The following is a 21,840-nucleotide window of genomic DNA, read 5'->3' on the forward strand; positions in this document are numbered from 1 at the left end:
TGCTAGAGACTGTAATTTCTGAGGCCCTGTTATTCGACTCTAGGACGGGAATATCCCGAGCATCAACATTTTCTTTCAGGAGACTTTTCTGCGCTCCTTTAGAATAAATCACATCCTCCTTATATCTCACCCATGCAATGCTTAAGGGTGTCTACATGCAATATTGTAGTGCAAAGCACAGAATCACAGAGGAGTAGAGGGAAGCCAACCCTATGCACACTGGAAGTGAAAATAATGTACCAAGCTCCTCGGCAAAGCTATAGTCTAAGTTCCCAAGAGAGTAAGAACCATATCACAATACCAGGAGTGTGTGCTCACTCCAAGGGCCAGCCTATTATTACAGCTGGGTAGACGTAAAAGGAAAAACCTGCTCCGTGGAATGTTGAGGCATTACAAGCCTTGGAGCAAAAAGGGAGACGCATGCGATATGCGAAGCACAAACGTTCAAATATAGCCCAATTGGGCTACGTACATGGGAGAGTTATTGGCTCCAGCGCGCACTCGGCAACTAGGGAAAGCCAGTGGCGGGTAAGCGCAAGATCACGCAGTGAACAGAAACATTTCCTGAAATTTACCAGAGAAAGTACATTGAAACACCAGTTGTTGAACACATAACGTGTGGAATTAGAGTCAGATACCTTAACCACCACATCACCGTGACTAGTTAGGAATGCTGTAGACCACAGCGCGGTACCCCCGCCCTCGTGGGAGCATCTTGATTTTTTTTTTTTTTAGCCCAGCCGGGCCAAACCTATGTAATATTAGCCTGCACATATACAAAGACATACGAGTAATTTACAGTGCATCATCTCCGCTCCCACAGGAGCGTTCTTATTCCGTACCCGTTCAGATTATACTGCTGAGCGCCATCGCGCTCACACAATCCATAATGTCCTGGAGCCATGAAGCACATTTTGCGAAATCGCGCATATATAACAACCAAAGCGGACATTGCTATCCCTAACACAGTCCATGTTATGTCTGCAACATCTCGCCCGCGCGGGCCGCCCACCCCAAATCTTATCAGTAAGTAGCCCAATTGGGCTAGGCCCGTCGAAACCCAGGATAAAACCGGCTGCGGGCACGTCCGGCTAATGAGGGGAGCCTCAGCGCGGTAACATAATCTAAAGATCGCTGCCGCAGGCAGCACGGTACCAATATTCCCTGCAGGAGCATAAAGGAAATTGGCAGAGCGGCCCGTGACGATAGTGTCCATTCCACACAAGGCGGGTAATTCAAAGATGCTTCTTTAAGCACACACGCTGTCGAGTACAGCAGAGATCGTCGGCTTCCAGCAGGAGTCTTGTCAGTTAAGCCCCCTCAGGAGACCGAGCCACAAGGAAATAAACGTAAATTAATTATGTGCACAAACAACAAAGCGCGAGCAGCGCATTTAATGAAATAGCGGCACGTGCCTGATTAGCATATAACTATAAGCACGAGTAATTTCGATAATGAGTAATGCACTTAACTTCCTGAGTGAGCAGCAAAGAAAGAGGAGCAGAAACAGGTTACGGTGGCTCTTATAAGGCTATACAGGATGTAATGTATTGATGAGCATCATGGGAAATGTAGTATGGCCAGCTACTGCCTACACCCCCTCCTCCCTTACCAAGACCGAGATCATCACGAGAGGGGGTCGTAAAAACCCTCTGCCGTATGTATTAAAAATTAAAAACTTAAACATAATGTACATAATATATACAATATTTACAAAATTACGCAGAAAACATTGCATTACATTGATTACATTGATAAGTACAGATGTCAGATGGCTTACCTTACCATATCTCTAATTCAAGGTAGTCCTATCCGAATCTAAACATATCCTCATCCATAATCATATTAGCAGTTTAATTTTCTGCGTACCTCTTGGGCCTACGGCAAGGTCAATAACTGGTGTCAGATCCTTATCAAATTACCAGCTAGCAGATTCTCCAGGAAGATTTAATTGGCTACTTTAGACAAGTGGACACCGTCTTTTAAGAAGCACGGCTCCCCCCTGATACACCCGTGGGCGATCGTCTGCAGATGAGGAGACCTGAACAGCCCCTCTATCTTATTATTGATCCTTCTTACTGACTGGTTCACTGCCCTGACAGACTCCCCTCCCCTCTATTGGAATCTGGACACCATCTGTAACCAAACCATGGTGCACCCTTGGCATGGCCGAAATAACCAACCCACTTCTGTGATTATGGTTTCCACCAGCCCTCTTCTACCCAGATTTGCCAGATCGTTCCCTCCCAGGTACAGGATAATAATACTGGGAAGAGCCCCACCCCTGTTAAACAGGTCTACTACAAAACCCCTAAACTAACTGAAGCGGAAGACCCCCTTTCCCATGAAATGACACCCTAAAACCAGCCTGCTCTACTCTAGACCTGTAGTTACCTGAAAGGAAACATTTATTTAAACGCCTCACATAGGAATGGTCAATAATCTAAACGGCATGTTGTCCTGATTTCAGTAGATGTGCATGTCCTTGCGTTGATTGATGTTGTTGTCGTGCCGCTTCCCGTTTCCCACCCGTGTGACAGGTTTGAGAAACTGTGAATTGGAGCAGAAAAGGAACATGCATCAGCCACGAGCAAATGTCCCACTCACAACATATGTAGTGCACATAGCACCTATAACAATTGGAGGACCACCTCCCAATCCTTATTACCTGTTCTACGCTTTAGGAATGCCTCTAATATGTAATGGGGCAGCAAGGATTACCATGTACCCGATGCAATACTACTCCTTCCCCACGGGCCTCCTTGTCAGTCTTGGACTTCTTAATGGATATCAATAGAGCATCACCTTGTACCTTCACACGGTCAAACTGCAAACCACCCTGATCATCCGGGTTGTTTTGGGCCACCAATTCCCCAATACTAAATGCGCCATAAAAGGCCAATGCAAAGGCAGCGCTTCCTCTGTAGTGTTGCAAATGAGGTGAAGAGCCCCCAGTAAAAATGCTAGCAGCTACACCCCTATCGGACGCCTCGTGTCCGGCGCTGCCCCTTGTAGGCATTGCCACCCCTTCAAAGCTTTTCTAACTATGAAATTGTTGGTGGGGTCCCCCTATCTCTAGCTTGAGCAAAGAAAGAGGTTGCCGCCACATGTCGCCTGGCTGCTGCTGCAGAGTGCCCTTCCCTTTTCAAGGCCCCTAAGTAAACAAGACGTGCTCCCATGTCATTTCTCTGCCCAGTTCCTTCCTAAAAAGGTACAATATGCCCAAAACGCCCCTTCAGACGCTTTCCTGGTTCTGTGTGCTAGGCTAGCTGCCACGAAGTCCGGTAGTCGCGGCACCAATCTGCCAAAGTAGTTCTGGGAAGGATGTGGGAGTCCCTGCAGCTGACGGAAGGTGTGCCCTGAAAACCTGCACCTTGAAGCGAGAGAGTGCATCAGCAGCGTGATTCAAAACCCCTGGCACATGCTTAGCTTTAAATTGTATATTTAGTCTCATGCATAACAATACTATCTTTAAACAAGCGGAGAATCCTTTTACACTATGCTGCTTGTTGATTGATGCATTCTACTACTGTCATGTTGTCTGACCAGAACACCACAGATTGATTACGTAGTCGTTCTGGCCATACCGTTAGTGCCACCCATATGGGGAACAACACCAAGAAACCAATGTTACCAGTCACCCCAGTCTGCACCCACCAGGCTGGCCAAAATCCGAGCCACCCACTCAGTATGAGTATGGCACCAAATCCCTCACTACCCGCAGCGTCGGTCATTAAACCTTACTCCGCGGAAGCAGTGGGTGGACCGGGCCACACTACCTGCCGTTGAAGTCCCACAGGAATGCCATCCAAATCTGCATGTCCTGCCTAACCTCAGCCGATAGCCTGGTGTGGTGGTGTTTCTCCTTGAGACCAGTAATGGCTTGTGATATGGAACGGGAAAGCGGTTGTGCCATAGGTATAACTCTCAGAGCAAAGTTCAACTGCCTACCGTCTGCTGTAACTGGTGCAAGATGACCTTTTCTTTTGTCAAGCATTGCTGCAATGCTGCCTTGAACTTGGTAATTTTGTCAGCAGGCCAGCGAAAACACCCTTGGACGGAATCTAACTCAATCCCTAAGAATTCTATTGTTGATGTTGGCCCAACTGTCTATCCTGGTGCCAAGGGGTCCCCAAACGCCCGCATGAGCGTGCAAAATCCTTGCAGTGCCCACCCACACTCCCGGGAGACCAGTGGCCCCAAGAGAAGAATTTCATCAAGGTAGTGCATGACAAACTGGTGCCCTGTCACCTGTCTAAAAGCCCTTTCCAGAAATGAACTGAATTTTTCAAAATAAGCTCAGGAGACCGAGCAGCCCATAGGCATACAAATATCCATGTAGAAACTACCCTGGAACTGAAAACCAAGAAGGTGAAAGTGGTATGGATGAATTGGAAATAAGCGAAAGGCAGACTGTCAGACTTAGCCAACAGTGCTCCAGGGCCCAATCTCCACTGCTTGATCGAAGGAGGCATATGTTACACTACAAATCTCATCACTGATAGCATCATTCAATTATTTGCCCTTAGGTGCTGACAGATTATGTATCAACTTGAACTCCGCCCTCCTTTTTGGGGATCACTCCCAAAGGGGAGCAGACAAAATTCTCCACCGGGATGCAATCAAATGGCCCCACTATTCTGCCCAAGCATAGTTCTTTTTCATTTGTTATTGACGCCACACCTGGATTGGCACTAACCGAAAGTTGATTATTGCATTCTGGTGTCCCTACATATTCAGGTGCCGGAATTCTAAAACCATACCTGAAACCATCTAGTAATGTCCTAGCAGTGGAATGACAAGGGTTTCTTCCTACCCCACTACCTGAACTAGCTGCAGTGCATTGGATGGATGAGGCCGAAAGGACCGAAAGGAATGGCCCTTGGCATTGTCCTGAGAACCCCCACCAAATTGGTCTAACCAGGCGATCGTGTCAATGCGGTCCCAAGAGAGGGATGGGTCAGACGCCTTTGCTCTCCTAAAAATCTTTATCATATTCTTTCCAACCCATCCCACCATACTTGTCATGTGCCCCAGTGATCCTGCTGTGGTAACGTGCCATCTCTGCCTGCATATTCATCCATCACTGCAATGAATATTGAGAAAACTCTATTCAGATTTTCTTCAATCCTGAACTTTTGTAGTGCACTTGCCCATTCCCTAGGAAGCATCCAGTCCTTCTTTTTCCTAGCTTCCTCCCTTTCATTTTAGTCAAGAAACAATGAGAACATACTAACAACTCCCAGACCATATTTTTTCTTTCATCTCTTTTGTGACGTCTCGCCAAGTGTTCCCTCCCAGTGCGGGATTCCCCCACACCTGACACTGGCAGCGTTTGCTGCTTACCTACTGGAACTGCCCCAGTTGGCTCCGTCAGCTTCTCCTTTGCATGGTTGTTCCCTGTCAATCCTTTGTTAGTTTCAAGTGGGGTGGCCCCACCCACTGAAATGAGAGGGCAAGGTGCACCCAGCCCCTCGCCTGCCTTATCCCCAGGTGTAACATCAAACTGAGCCACTATCTGCCTTGCTTCAGTGAGTACATCCCCCTCCCTCCCCCCTACCCCCCATGTCTTTTGCCCCTGCTGCTGGTGACAAAATCCCAGCCTTCCCCAACCAAGGAAGGACTGCGGCTAACTGTGACACCAAGTCCTGTGAAAGCGGGTTACCACCTGCAGGAACATCTGGGGATTGTGGGCTACCTCCCTTGGCGTCCCCACTGGACCCCCTCCCCAGGAACAACAGGGGCCTGGTGCAGGCCGCCCATCTGCTCCTCCTAAAGGGACACCCCGTAAAGGGACAACTCCGATGGCCCGGGCCCCTCCCCTTCCTCCCTGGGCTGGGGGACTGACGCAGGGGCCTTTGGTACACTATTCTTCTTTAGGACCACTTTCTTAGCCCTTCTCTGCTTGGGAATGGGGGGGAATGCCGCCTTAGGTGGCACAATAGCACGCCTAGGCCTTCTCTCTACAGCATCTTGCCCGTCCACCCTTTCACTCAGGTCAGCAAGAACCTGCCCCTACTCATCAACCTTCTTCAATCTCCTGTTCAAAGCACCCATCTTGCGCATCATTGTTTCCATCAGGTTCTCCATGGAAGAACGCTGTTCGCCGCGCTTTGTCTTACTGGACATTTTTTTCACACAAACTGCAGAGGTTACTGAAAATTGTGCTGACTACTACCCCAATTATAAACAATACCCTCTAACACTAAGCAAAAGGCACACGTGTAGTAGCCTAAATTAGCACACCCCACTGCACCCCAATGCCCTGGCACACTGTCCAAGCCCTTACCTGAGTACACAGGAGGTACACAACCGTCCGTAAGCACCCACGCAACTCGAGCCACTCCACACCAGCTAATCCAGTGGGTGAGTAATCTCGAACCCGGGTGGCTCCCAAAAGTGTTGGAATGCAGGCCTGTCCTTGTCCCCTTAGGTGTCTCCTGTGTGCTGCACCGGCAATCCCAAACGAGATGGGCCTCTCTGTGGTCTTGTCCACGTTGTTAAGACTCTTAGTGCTTGCAATCTAAAAATCTGAAAGAAACACCTTAGAATATCCCCAGGCGTCAGACTGGATCCGGAAAGTTTTTGTCAGCAGTACCCCTGCGCGTAGGTAGGCTTTGTCTGGTGCTCCACGTCCGTGGTCGTGTTTGCTGGGATGACGTCATCAGAGTACTTAGACGCCGCCCTCGCGTGCTGATGTCGGTTCTTCTTTTTTCCGCGCCAGCAAGCGTAGATCCGGGAAGAGCCCTGGATTAGGGATGAAACTCATTTCATGAGGGATATTATATTAGGCTGTTTGTCTCAAGACCGATGTAAGAAAAAACCCTGGTTAAGTTATATTAGGGTCTTTTAGAAGAATGCAACTTGGCCATGAACTGGAATCAACCTGAAGATATACAAAAAATTAGTAAGGTTGAATTAAAAAGGAGTCTCCTGAATGTTAGGACAATGTCAAGAGACGAGGTTTCAAGCACCAAGAATAACCGTTTCATTTTATCTTGAGGGGCCAATTGTCATGGGTATACAATCCATATTATAACTAACATCCAGCATAGATTCTACCTTACCAGATTACAGATGAACACATTACATCACCTCTTTGCTTTCCCTAAAAGGGGCAAGTGGTGTGCTAATCTTCCAAATTGCCTGTGTGATGGTAGGTCCACACAAAGCACCCTTCACTTTTTTGTAAATTTTATATGGAAATTAGGAAACATTTTCTCCGTCCAATTTTTAAAGATAATTGCATGTATTCCTATAAAGCTGGTTTTAATTATTTACAAAATTTGGAAAAAATACCAGTATGTAACGCAGAAATTTGTTATATATTGTCGGCAATTAAACAAAGGAATGAACTCGTTTACTTAAATAAATTGAATTATGAAACAATTTAAAGCGTACATTTTTCCTATGAAATGTATATTCAATAATGATTATGCTTCTTTTAAAAATGTTAAAATGTTGATTTTTTGTAATTGCGGTTTATAAATGGATTTTATTGTATTTTATAGTATACTTTTATGGACATTTTGTATGATCCGAATAAAGATCGATTTGATTCGATTTAGTACCCTTAGTCACTTTTTGCCTAACTTTTTTTGGTCTATTTTGTCTAACTTTTTTTAATCGATTCGACACCTGGTGCCGGTAGGGATGCCTGGATTTAAACTGTGCGACGCCTGTCACCGTCTGATGTCGGTGACCGACCCCCACCGCCGGTGTCTCTACTGTCTCGAGGCCGACCACGACTGCCAGGCCTTGACCTCGAAAGCTAGTCGGGAGTGGTCCCGTAAGCTTCTCGAGCTCCGGCAGGCAGCTCCACTCTGTTCGAGGTCCCAGTCGAGGGACAGGTCGCAGAGCCGCAGCCATCGACGCTCGTCGAGCCATCACCACTCATCGGGCTGGAAGTCTTCCGGTAAGTCGAAGAAGTCGTCATCGAAGAGGTGACATCGCTCTTCTGACTCCCCTCGCTGGTCACGCGACTCGGCCGAGGGTTCAGGTGGCACTACCCGCGCTGCTCCGCAGGAGTCTCGTCCGGCCTCACACCCTCCGGTCCCTGGGCTTCACGCAACTCCGGGCGAGATTCGAGATTTCCATGTGGCCATGAGGACTCTCTTTACGCTGTTGAGGCCCGCCAGTGCGCCTTCGGCCCCCCCAGGCCCTCCACATTGCTCCCTGTGGATCGGAACGTGGCCAGATGCCACCGCCCGGCTCCTGGTGACCCCCTGCTTACTGTCCGTGCACCCCCCTACCGAGAGCCTGGTGATCCTGGCCTCTATGTCCCAGACTGCATTCCCGTCTGCTCCCCCGGATCGGTAATCCAAAAGGCTAGATCAGTTTGGGAAGAAACTGTTCTCCTCAGTCAGTTTGGGTTGCGGTCCATTAATAACGCATGCCTTTTGTGCGGTTATACCCACTCTCTGTGGGATACGGTGGCGGACGTGCTGCCTCAAGTTCCGGAGGAGGCCCGGACACGGCTCGCCCAGGCTCTTGCTGAGGGGTGAGATGCGGCACGGTATTCCATCCTACGTGGACTTGATACCACAGACTTGCTGGGCAGAGCAATTTCCACGACGGTGCCGATCCGTCGCCACGCCTGGCAGAAAACAGTTGCACTGGTGGCTCAAGGACCGCGATTGGATCAACGGCAGATCCCTCTCCCTACCCCAACCGGAGCACACAGTGGAGACGGTTGCGTCCCTCCTGGGATGGGGGGGCCACATGGGAGAGGTGGAGATCAGAGGCCTCTGGTCTCTGGCGGAGTCCCGGCTCCATATCAACCTTCTGGAGCTCGGACGATCCGACTTGCACTGAAGGCATTCCTTCCCTCTGTCCGGGGAAGTGTAGTACAGGTGTTCACGGACAACACCACCGCCATGTGGTACTGCAACAAACAGGGCGGGGTGGGGTCGTGGACCCTTTATCAGGAGGCTCTGCACCTCTGGACATGGCTGAAACACCAGGGCATCACTCTGGTAGTTCAACATCTGGCAGGTTCCCTGAACGCCAGGGCGGACAAACTCAGCCGCCGGTGCATGATGGATCACGAATGGCGTCTGAACTCTGATGTGGCGCAATGTCTCTTTCAGCAGTGGGGAGAGCCTTGGTTAGGTCTATTCGCCACCGAAGAGAACACGCAATGTCATCAGTTCTGCGCATTGGAATTTCCAAGGCGGCACTCGCTCAGAGATTAACACCAACTAATGTTTCTTACAAATATATCGTTACCGAAGGTAAGTAACTTGTGCTATCGTAAAAAGAAACCGATCAAGTGAAACCCCCCACTAAGGCTATGCTGCCCACTGGTCAGCACCAAAAAAGCGTGACTCCCACTCTGAACAAATGCCTGAATTACCACGAAATCTAAACAAAGCGCTTCCAATATTGTAAATATGGCACTCGCGCTGCCCCCACAGAGTAAAATACAAATTGCCAGGCACTTATTTGTGACTAACCAACTCACAAGAGCACGCTGATCGCTCTCAACGATCTGGCAAAACAGCTGACCCAAATGCGCCCTCCCGATTGACAAACGAGCGCGCCGCTCAGCTGATCGCATCAAACAAACCAGCACTCACCCGGATGAAACAGGGACACGCTCTGCGCCTATTCCTCTAATTGAAGAAACTGATAACCATGCAACACCAGCAGGTCGCGGCTTGTACAAACGAGCGCACCGCTCAGCTGATCAGACCGCCACTCACCCGGATGAATCTGCCACACGCTACCTGTACCTCAATTCTTGGTTGCGGTGGGAACCCAAAATACCACTTACGAAGCGCGTTTCTCTTCAAGCGGTGGTTGGCCCCGCACCGTACCGCTTCTGATCCGACCAGAGCCTCGATGCTCCTGGCGCCAAACACAGCCTGCAAAAGAAAGCGACAGCTTGGTAAATAATCCGATGCGATGCCGCTTCACTGTACGACCTGTCCGGCGATTCAACGCAGCTCAGGACGCAGGAACAAAGAACCTGAAAGACCGAAAAAGAAATCACATTACAGCCTCCTAGCGAGGCTGGTCTAGCAGGCTGGGAGAGCGGGGAGCAAAGAGGCCGACTCCTATGCTCCCCAGCCTTTTATGCCCTTTTCATGCCAGGCTGGTTCTAACCGGCCTGGCGTTAGCCCAATGAGATGGCGATCACTTCCGGGTCACGCCCAGGACCCGCGACCAATCGTTGTCAAGGCGCGCCTGTCGCGTCACGACTGTGCGCGACAGGCCCTCTTCAGTGGTCGTCGGGGGCCGGCACGGCTGCCATATTTTTGGCATGGCTGATGCCAGCCCCGCCTTTCTCTTTTATTTGCATACAAAAAGATTTTCATTGGCTGCTGTGAGTAGCAAATAAAAGAAAGAGAAGCATAACCCGAAGCCTCCGGTCCTGTAATAGAATCTGTAACCTTGCAGGTAAAGCATTGCTACCATCTAGATGTCTGAAGACCAGAGCATGAATGCTAATTTTTCAAGAGTGCTTTGCACTTGTAAAGCATTCCATGAGATTGAATTTAGTGCCACTGTAGTTTTTGTTTTTCCTTCGGTGATGTCCGCTTGAAAATACACTCATTAGTGAAGCTAAACTGCATGTCTGTGGTAAGGTCGGCGTGAATCCATACAAAGTAAATGTCACGAGAAGCCCTCAAGGTTATGCAGCAGCACAGCATTTTCTCATACAAAACCCTTGCGCAGGGCTGTCAGAACAGCATAGCAAAGCTGTAGGCAGAACCCTAGCAGACCAAGCAATTGAACATTGTGGTCAAGTGCACTTTCATAGGGGCGTTATCTGAAAAGAGAGGAAACCATGTATGCCACACTGCGCTAACATGTTGTGCGGTTATGTGTCGTCTATGCTGTGCATTCGGTCTAATACATAAGATAAAGTTAAAAAAGGAAGGAAAAAACCCAGCATACCTGACAACAGGGATGTGGAATTCCTATAGCCGGACACCCAGGACATATAGTTTGGTGTCAAGGGTAATAAGTTTTCACATGTATTTTGTCCTTGGGACAAGAAGGCACAACCCAATGCTGCACAAACCCTTTAGCTGCCAGTCTGCAGTACCACATTATGGATCCGAGAAGCGCAATGTCTGCAGTTACGGTATCATTTTTGTCCATATGTTAATGCTGTTCAAACTTTTATTTATGGTTCATTAATTGAAAGCCTTTATTATAAGGTTGAGTGCTCTAAATAAATGTTGTAAGCACTGACTGCACTACTGACCGTGGTTCCTATATAAAAATGTGTCGACACTTTGACAAAGTTTAGCAATATGCATAATCCTTCCAGAATGCTCTGTAATTTGATGCAAAAAAGTGCAGCAGCTTGAAAGCCTGATTGATGATTCTTTGCTTTCAAAATAAAATGTTCATTAAAAAAACGAAAGCAGGAGTTTCTTTTTGCTAAACTATTGTAAAATTTCAGATACCATTTCTTTGCAGCATCATTTAGTAACATGTATTGATGCACGCTAGTATTTCCCAAAAATATTCATAATGGAAAATCAGTGGGAAACAAAAATAAAAATGCACTGGCAAAGCCAGTAGGTCTGAAATTGGAGGTCCACTTTTTAGTTTTGTCAATATGTTAATTGTTTTGGCATGGTTTTTGTAAAACCTTATTGGGCTACTGGGTCCTCACCATTATAACAAACATTGGCAAAAGCAAAAATTGTTTTTGTTCTCAAAAACACACTCTGCCACAGTAGTTACTGGCATTGAGCAAAACTACTTTGTGTGTCTATATGCTCCTTGTTAAAGAGCAGAATGCTGTCACTCACAGTGAAACCAGCCGATACAGAGAGAGAGACAGAATTTTAATAAACGCAATAGATCATTGTCAACGCCAGACCAAATTAGGGGCCCAATTATTAAATAAAGTCTCAAAAGTGCACCCATTGAATATGTCCTTGCATTATGTGCAGCTATACAGCTTTCATGATTTCCCAAAAACTTACAGAAGTAGGACAAGAAATAGTACTCCTAGAAAATATTTGTGAACGGCATTTTAGCACGAGCAAATTATGCATTTGTAGATTTGCTCATGCGAAAATCTGATTTTTTGCAAATTCACTTAACCTCCAACAACTTGTTTCCCAACTCTGGAAGAAGGTTTACGTCTGCCATTGGCATGAGTACATTTCCAACATTTCTCAGTATGGGAAAAGATTAAAGAAGAGTTGTTGAATACCCTTAAACCATGCAAGTTAGTAGATTTGCACAGACTCAGAAGGGCATTCTGACCCTGGAATTATTGCTTACCACTACCTTCAGCCCCAGTATGTAGATCTGCAGAAACGTGGCAACATAAGGGAATTGGAAGTATTCAATCACTACTATGGTATCAGCCCTGACATAAACAGAGAGGTTCTATCAGAACTCTTATATAATGAGATTACTGCCATAATTTGTTGGCGCACTACATGGCACCAAAGGAACAACGTGATTTTGTTACAGGACAAGTAGATTTATGAAGCAACCTGCCCCATGGACAAGTAGATATTTTTATTAAATTCCACACCCCTGCTCAAGATAGCAAATATTTGTACAAACACTACCCTCGACACTGGAACTCAATACATGGCAAATATATATCGCTGCGTTCCTTATTTGCACAGTGCGTGTGCATAGCTCTAGATCAGACACACAACCCATTGGTTTTCGCCAACTCTGCCACTATACATAAAGTTCCACCATACGCAGCTCAGTACTGACCCTCCTCATGGGAACATTCATGCCACGCTGCCGGACCAGTGATGGCGTCATTAAGTTGTAGCTTGGATGCTGTGACAGAGGAAGCAAGAGTGGGCCACGTTTAGACGTTACTTAAGACTTACAGAAATGGTGGTGGGTGGAATGCTTGCAAATAGGCGAAACCAGTGGTTCTTTACCATTAGACTTCTGTGGACCCTCACCTAATCATTACTGGAACCGGAGGACCCCCACTGAAATATTATTGTGGATCCCACCTCCGCATTTTCGATGATTTACCATTAACTCCACATTCAAAGGTCCAACAATTGACAGGACACTGGATGTAATGGGGGGATACAAACCAGTTTCTGAGCCCCACCCTGCCCTTGAGGACTTTGCACTTCTTCCCATTATGGATACACATAGGCTTCTGATGTCGGCTAAATCGGGTTCCCCTTATGATCCATGTCCAGTTGCAGTTTTAAAACTGGCCTCAGAACTTATTGTACTAACGCTTACCTCCTTGATAAACGCAATGTTCGCAGAAGGCTATTTCACTAAAGCTTGGAAAACTGCATCAATACTACAGCTGCTAAAAAAGCCCAGTTTGGACCTAAGGATCCTGTTTTCGGCCCATATCGCGTCTCCCTCTACCAGCTAAACAGGTAGAGAAAAGAATTAATGCACAACTATGTGCTTATTTACGAGAAGCGCAAGTGCTGAATCCCACGCATTATGGGTTCAGAGATGGGCACAGCACGGAGTCCGCTCTCTTAAAATCCACAGAAGAGGTTAGGACTGTACTTGATCGGGGAGCTAAGGCCACTATGATTATACTGGACTTGTCCGTGGCCTTCGGTGCAGTCCATCATGATTTGTTGATGGACCCGTTGCAGGAGTGTGGAGTCCAGGGTAAAGCATTGGAACTCCTGAAGTCCTTCCTCTCAGACAGAGTGCAAAAGGTCTCACTCAGTGAATTCTGTTCCAGACCTTTCTCACTACCTTGTGGAGTCCCTCAGGGGTCGTCCATTAGCCCCATGCTTTTTAATGTCTGTGTCCTCCTTTGCCCCTCTTATCGAATCCTTTGGTTTTCATCTGACTTCGTACGCGGACGACACTCAAATTGTGGTGTTGCTGCTACCGGGGCAGGAGATGGGAGACGGCAAAACGATTTCATGTGGTGTTGCTGCTACCGGAGCAGGAGATGGGAGACGGCAAAACGATTGGCAAAGTTGGTAGTAGTTCCCACTTCAAAAAACAGCCAGCTGAGGATGCAGGAGTTTTGTGACTGGGGCAGCAAGGGCCTGGAACAGCATCTCTTTCCACCTTAGAAACAGTACTGATCTACTGGCATTCAGGAGAGTCTTAAAAACCTGTCATTTTGATGTATAACCCTGGTGTCATATGTACGCTTCATTGTGAGGACTGTAGATAGCGCCAGGACACCCTCGGGTAACAGTTGCACTTTACAAATGCCACTAACCTAAAATAACATTCATCAAATGATGAAATATTTCATTTAATTCTAAAATAATAAAAAAAATCTACATTTTAATGGGAAAGATGGGGATTTTCAAAATTTGAACTCACTCATTCATCATAGTATATTCTGTTTGATGCACTGTTTCCATGAATCAATCAGTGCATACTAACTTAATGTTTAACCTCCTAGTTTCAAATGCCTTCACATTTACCAAACGTTTTAAAATGTTCTATTTTCATGTTTGCTGCATTTATCACTTTGCTTTATTATTCTGTAAAGGCTAATTGTCTAAGCAGTCACCGACACCTGGTGAGGGCTTCAAGGATCTCCTGACATCCCCAGACATGTTAAGACCACTGTTCTAAACATCTGGTAATCACTTTGGGTACCATTCCAGTCCATGTGCCACTGTTTTTCTGCATTTAATGTAACGCCCCAGGTATGCCCAAAGTTGGGTCCCTAGCTTACCGCTCCACAGGATCCAAACTAAACATCATTGACCCTTGGTAGACGAGGACAAAACCACCCTGGACTGGCTTTGGCTCTTCTGGAGGGGGGTCCTTGCCAGGCAGTTTGGGATGCACTGTTCTAGTGAGGTGTAGAGCCATTACTGTTTAGTGAAGGTGGACCTCTATCTAGAGTGGCACAGTGGGTGAAAATGATGTGTTGGACTGCTACCCTGAATGATTGCCAGTGGATTAGACTATTTGCAAGCATTCCTCCCAATACCTTTTTCTGTTTTGCTCATACCTATAGATGACAATTTGTGTGTGCAACTGCATAACACTCAATATATATACTTTACTTTATTTTAAGTACAGTATATAGGTAGTATAGTAGTGTGTGTCTACATATGTGTGGATGTGTGGGTGTATATATATAAAAATATATGTATGTATATATGTATGTATACACATATTTTTATATATATATATATATATATATATATATATATATATATACACACATATTTATATATATGTATGTATACACATATTTATACATATACACACATTTATATATATGTATGTATACACATATTTATACATATATATATATATATATATATATATATATGTATATATGTATATGTATATGTGTGTGTGTGTGTGTATCTGAAAGAAACAGGTTAGTGTTAGATTCCTTACCTTACAATATACCCAGGCGTCAGGCTGGATCCTGAAGTTTTTGTCAGCAGTACCCTTGCGGGTCTGGAGGCGTCGTCTGCGGCTCCGTGTCCTTTCTTGGCGCCATGAACGCCGGGATGACGTCGTCTGAGTACTTAGACGCCGACCTCGCTCGCTGACGTCCGTTCTTATTTTCTCCGCGCCAGCAAGCGCAGATCCGGGAAGAGCAGTACTCTTAGTCATTTTTTTACTAACTTTTTGATCTGATTTGGATCTCTTTTTGGAGTCGACTTCGACTCCTGGTGCCGGAGGGATGCCTGGCTTCAAGCCGAGCGACGCCTGTCACCGACTGATATCGATGACCTTCCCCCACCATCGGTGTCTCTACTGCCTAGGGGTCGACCACGACAACAAGTCATGCCCCGACTGCCGGGCCTGGACTTCGAAGGCTACGAGCGGTCCCGCAAGCTGCTCGAGATCCGGCAGTCGGCTCCGGGCCACTCGAGGAGGAGGTCGAGGGACCGGTCGCTGAGCCGCAGTCGTCGCTCGTCGAGTCATCGCCAGCACTCATCGGGCTATGGTGTCGCTCCCAGCGCCCTCTTTGGACGACGTTGGCCCTAGTTTTATCCCCGGTCTGGGTCCGGCGCCATCTCTGGCGTCGATGGGTGAGGCCGTCATCTACGACCCGGCTCCGTCATTCCAGCCTGTTTCCCAGTCCTACCCTTCATCCGTGTTCTGGTAGAGTTCTGAGGACCCTCTGGCACAGCAGTGCCAGTTGATCCAGGACTGGGCAGACGAGCTAGGGGGGGCCAGTTGTCTGGACACTTCGCCCGACATTGGATTTATCTCTCCAGTGGAGGGTGCCACTTATGGTGTGGTGTTGCGCAGGGCAGCCAAGGCCTTGGCTCTTGAGCTCCCTGCTGCGGCCGTGATGACTAATCTCCTGACTGAGGTGCTTCAGCCGCCAGTAAGCTCCTCTGAGCCTCTACTGCGTTCAATGAGGCACTCACGGACGTTCTGTTGGGCACCTGGTCCAAGCCCTCCACAGTGACCAGGCCTCTACGTCCCAGACCGCATGCCCGACCGCTCCCCCGGATCGGGAATCCAAAAGGTTTGATAAGTTTGGGAATAAACTGTTCTCCTCATTAAGTTTGGGGTTGCGGTCTATGAACACCGCTTGCCTTTTGGGCCGTTATGCGGACGTGCTGCCCCAGTGCCCGGAGGAGGCCCGGGCCCGGCTCGCCCAAGCCCTTGTGGAAGGATGGGATGCGGCGCATTATTCCATCAGGTGTGACTGGATACCACGGACTCGCTGGGAAGGGCGATTTCCACGACTGTGGCGGTTCGCCGCCACGCTTGGCTGAGGTCCGCCAATTTCTCGGGGGATGTCCAGGCCACGCTCATGGACATGCCCTTCGATGGCCGTCGCCTCTTTGGCGACAAAGCAGACAGTGCACTTGAGCGTTTCAAGGACTCCAGGGCTACGGCCAAGTCCTTGGGCCTGTCGGGCCAACGTCCGCAAACACCTGCTTTTGGTCCCTTTCGTGGCCAAGGTGGGGCACCCCCACACGTCCTGCCAGCCACAGGCCGCAGAACCATGGTAACTGCCGTGGCGGTGCCGGGGGACAACGGCAAGGTCAGTACACATCCGTTCCCGCAGCATCTGCCTCAAAATCTTCCTAGTCCGACTTTTCAGGCCCATTCGATGCCGGTGGGGGGCAGGGGCCGCCATCACCTCCTCCACTGGCGCTCCATCACGTCGGACAGGGGGTGCTGCAAATCGTCCGAAGGGGCTACTCCCTCCCCTTCGAGGCGACCCCTCCAGCCATGCCACCACATGTCGGGGGATCACTTGCAACTTCTGCAGGAGGAAGTTATGGCCCTCTTGGCCAAGGCGGCCATCAAGCGCGTTCCTGGGCCACAAGTAGGAGATGGTTGCTACTCCCACTACTTTCTGGTGCCCGCGAATGGCAAAGGAGGCCAACGCCCTATCTTGGACCTCCGGAGCGTCAACGGCTTCCTCTGTAAGGAGAAGTTCAAGATGCTGACTTTAGCTCAGGTCCTAGCTGCCCTAGACCCTGGAGACTGGATGGTGGCGTTGGACTCTTATTTCCACATCCCCGTTCTGCCGGCCCAACGGCGCTACCTGCGGTTCACGGTAGGCCACGAGCACTTCCAGTTTACCGTGCTCCCTTCGGCCTTACCAGTGCCCCTCGGGTGTTCACGAAAGTGATGGCGGTGGTCGCAGCTCGTCTGCGCAGATCAGGGGTTCCAGTCTTCCCCCATCTCGACGACTGGTTGTTGAAAGTGGGCTTGCCCCAAACAGTAATTTCCCACCTCCAGACTACGGCCGACCTCCTGCACTCGCTGGGGTTCTCCATCAACATGCCAAAGTCCTACCTGTGCCCCTCCCAGAAGCTCCTTTTCATCGGAGCGGTTCTGGGCTCGGTGCAGTTTCGGGTTTATCCCACCGAACAGCGGGTTCGGGATATTCAGCCTCTGATTCCGATCTTTCAGCCTTTATCCCGAGTTTCGGTCAGGTTGACGCTGTGGCTCCTGGGGCTGATGTCCTCCTGCATCCTTCTGGTGCATCACACCAGGTGCCGGTTGCGGGCTCTGCAGTGGGACGTGAAGTTTCAGTGGGCACAGCATCAGGGCAATCAGTCTGACCATGTCCTGATCTCGGAGGGCACTGCGAGTCAGTTGCAGTGGTGGCTCACGGACCGCGATTGGGTCAGCGGCAGATGCCAGTGCAGGTGTTCACGAACAACACCACCGCCATGTGGTACTGCAACTAACGGGGCGGGGTGGGGTCGTGGACCCTTTGTCAAGAGGCTCTGCGCCTCTGGACATGGCTGGAACACCAGGACGTCAACCTGGTGGTTCAACACCTGGCAGGTTCATTGTACGCCACGGTGGACGAACTCAGCCGCCGGTGCAAGATAGATCACGAATGGTGTCTGAACTCGGACGTGGCGCAAGGTTTCTTTTGGCAGTGGGGAAAGCCTATTCGCCACCGAAGAGAACGCGCAATGTCATCAGTTCTGCGTGTTGGAATTTCCAAGGCGGCACTCGCTCGGAGACGCTTTTTGTCCCGAGTGGAGCTGCGTTTTTTGTAGTCCTTTCCGACTATACCACTTCTGCCCAGAGTGCTGAAGAAGATCAGGCGAGACTGGGCCCAAGTCATCCTTGTCTCCGGACTGGGCACGAATATACTGGAATCCCGAGCTACTCAGCATGTCAGTCGATCCCCCGATTCGTCTGCCTCTTCAGGAGGACCTTCTGTCGCAGCAGCAGGGGACGGTCCTCCACCCGAACCTGTCCCGTCTACACCTACATGCGTTGAGATTGAGCGCCGACAGTTGAGGCCATTTGTCTTTCCTCCTGAAGTCTGTGATGTGATTCGGGCAGCCAGGCGTCCCTCCACAAAATCGGTATATGCCTGCAAATGGAAGAAATTTGTGGCATGGTGCACAGCAAAGGATCCACTCTCTGCCCCCCTTTCAGAGGTTCTCCTCTTCCTTCTTTCTCTTGCCCAGCAGGGCTCTGCTCTGGGCACTATCAAAGGCTACCTCTTGGCCATTTCAACCTTCTTAAAGCTTCCTGATCAGCCTTCTCTTTTCAAGTCCCTTGTTGTACATAGATTCTTGAAAGGCATCACACACGTTTCCTCCTGTCCCCTTCGTGATGCCTCAGTGGGATTTGAACCTTGTACTGACTTATCTGATGTGCGCTCCCTTTGAGCCACTTCACAATTGTCCTCTTCGTCTTTTGACTCTTAAAAACTGCATTCCTGGTTGCCATCATCTCTGCCAGGAGAGTGAGTGAGCTCCAGGCTCTATCTTCTAAACCTCCTTTCCTCTCTGTCCATCCGGACAAAGTTGTTCTGAGGACTCGTCCTTCTTTCCTGCCCAAGGTGGTCACGGCCTTTCATATCGGGCAGTCCATCACCTTGCCCACCTTCTTTCCACCTCTGCATCCCTCGAAAGAGGTAGAGAGGCTCCACCGTCTGGACCCAAAACGTGCGCTCTCCTATCTAGACTGCACACGCCAGTTCCGGGTGGACGACCAGCTCTTTGTTGGTTAAGTGGGCGCTAAGATGGGACAGGCAGTGGGTCGTCTTGTGCATCAAGGTTTGCTATTCCTTGGTGAAAAAAGAGCCTCCTGTGGGGCTGCGCGCCCATTCCATTCAGGCCACGGTGGCTACTACTGCCCTGGGTCGGGGAGTCCTCGTGCAGGACATCTGTCAGGCAGCTACGTGGGCTTCGCTGCACACGTTTGCTAGGCACTACTGCCTGGACAGCCAAGTCCGGAGAGATGGCTTTTTCGGCCGTTCCGTTCTCCAGGACTTTCTGCTGTGATCTTGGTTCGCAGATCCACCACCGGGGTTGGTATTGCTGGGGTATCTATTTTAAGGTAAGGAATCTAACACTAACCTGTTTCTTTCAGATGCACAAGTCACTTACCTTCGGTAACGATATATCTATATGAAACAGTTGTTAGATTTAGATTCCTTACCGCCCCACCCATACTTCCCGTTCTGCAAACCGATATCTAGGGTTAAGGTATCTCCTTTTGAAGGCTCTAGTTTCATGGCACCAGTGTCTGATTCTATCATGGCTCTGCGTTCCTGGCGCGGAAAGCTATGTACAGAACTGACTTCCGCGCGCGAGGGCGGCGTCTAAGTACTCCGACGTCATTCCGGAGATCACTCCGTCGACGACTGACGCGGAGCCGCAGACTACGCCTACCGAAGCGCAAGGGTACTGCTGATGAAAACTTTCTGGATCCAGCCTGACGCCTGGGGATATTCTAAGGCAGGGGTCTCCAAACCGGTCCTGGAAGGCTGGATCCATGCCAGATTTTTAAAATAACTACATGTATCTAAATGGGTAATGCACAAAATCTGGCATGGATCCGGCCCTCCAGGACCGGTTTGGAGACCCCTGTTCTAAGGTAAGGAATCTAACACTAACTACTGTTTCTTACAGATATATCGTTACCGAAGTTAAGTACCTTGTGCGTATATGTATGTATATATGTATAGAAAAAAAATACACACACACACCCTTTGATAATCACCTTGTATACTGTGCATATATTTCTCTTCACCCCCCAACTTGAACTGCTTACATAATTTACTGTAAAACGTAGACTACCAAAACATTACAGAAATGCCCACTACGACTGAGTGTTACCCTACCATCTCAGGGTAACACGCAACCACACACCCGAACAAGATAGGCCACTCTCTAATACTAAATAAGTAACATGCCTTCTTGCCAGTAATATTTTGTTAAATATGAACTCCTTGAACAAACACATGCATATTAACAGAAAAATTCTTCTTTCAACAAAGATGTAAAAGCTGCTTCTTGTATCATTTCTACATACCTTATAGTAAAGGCAAATGTTTTGGCTTTTCGAGTGATTGCGATCTAATTATGTAATTTGTGAACGGTTTGTTGAATTTAATACCTAGAGTCTACCTTGTGTTGCTTCAGTGCCGTAGTAGGGGTAGCCAAGGCCAAGACATAATACTTTCAAAATAGAAACTATTCACACAGCGCTGAACATGAAGCAAAACTCTACCCTCTTTCAGTAAAAGGCATAGTCTTTCTTTATATAACCCCTTCGCTGCTTCTGACGGCCAGCAGCCGTCGCACGCACTACCTCCGTAGTGCTGTGCATGTCCGTTAGCTGTTGCAGCCCCGCCCACTGCGCTAAACCGCCGCACCGCGGTGGAATTGCCGCTGCGGTTAATTTTATTTATTTATTTTAAAAGTTTTGTATAGCGCTGGCTAGACCCGGAGGTATCAGAGCGCTTTACATGAGTTAGGACATTGTTTCAGAACATTGTTACATAGTTACAGGAACCTACCGTAATTTAATTTCACCATGTTTTATCATGTAATTCTGCCTTTGTGTTTCACTGTAAATAGGAATGTTCCATTGGGAGAGCTTAATTATTCGATATATGACTAATTACTTTTTTTCCTCTGCCTCATAGCAAGTTGCGGAGAGGAGATCAACACACAAATATGGAGTTCCTGAGGTCCCCTATTTTTAAAGGCTCAAAGAAAAAGTCCAGAGTGAAGAAAGTCACTGAAAAGTCAGTGTAAAGTGTGTAACCAACATACTATACAGTACAGTTGAATTGGAAAAAGAATACTTGTTTTTAGCAAATTTTTGTGTATATCTATTTTAAATATGCTATCCAGATGTTTGTTTTTATACTTAGATGAACATAATTGGAAATAAAGATTTTATTTTACTTTTTTTTTATCATTTGCAACTGTTCTGTGCTTTTTTTCCTGTATATTTCGTTTTCTTTGGGTGAATATATCAGCGATGCTCTCCAACGTGGAGTGTCATGTAATTTGCTTCCTGCTTTCACAGACTGTATAACCAAGACTATACTATTGTTAACAACGAACGGTCACAGGCTCCTTTCATAATGGATCAATTAGAATAGGTTTATGTGGACCCCTGAAACAGTAATTGGTTTCTTATGATAAGACTAAAGAACTATATATCTAGCATTAA

General features: G+C 48.1%; 1 protein-coding gene across 1 annotated transcript in view; it reads left to right on the forward strand.

Moving 5' to 3' along the window:
• The window catches only part of SGO2 (shugoshin 2), a 465,484-nt gene extending 443,900 nt beyond the window's left edge, over positions 1–21,584 (forward strand). The window contains exon 9 of the mRNA XM_078680340.1: positions 21,305–21,584. Within this exon, the coding sequence (XP_078536466.1) occupies positions 21,305–21,416 (112 nt within the window). The 3' untranslated portion in view covers positions 21,417–21,584. The remainder of the gene's footprint in view (positions 1–21,304) is intronic.
• Positions 21,585–21,840: the final 256 nt, after the last annotated feature.

This window comes from Lissotriton helveticus, chromosome 3_1 (assembly GCF_964261635.1).
Source record: "Lissotriton helveticus chromosome 3_1, aLisHel1.1, whole genome shotgun sequence".
Classification (NCBI taxonomy): domain Eukaryota; kingdom Metazoa; phylum Chordata; class Amphibia; order Caudata; family Salamandridae; genus Lissotriton; species Lissotriton helveticus.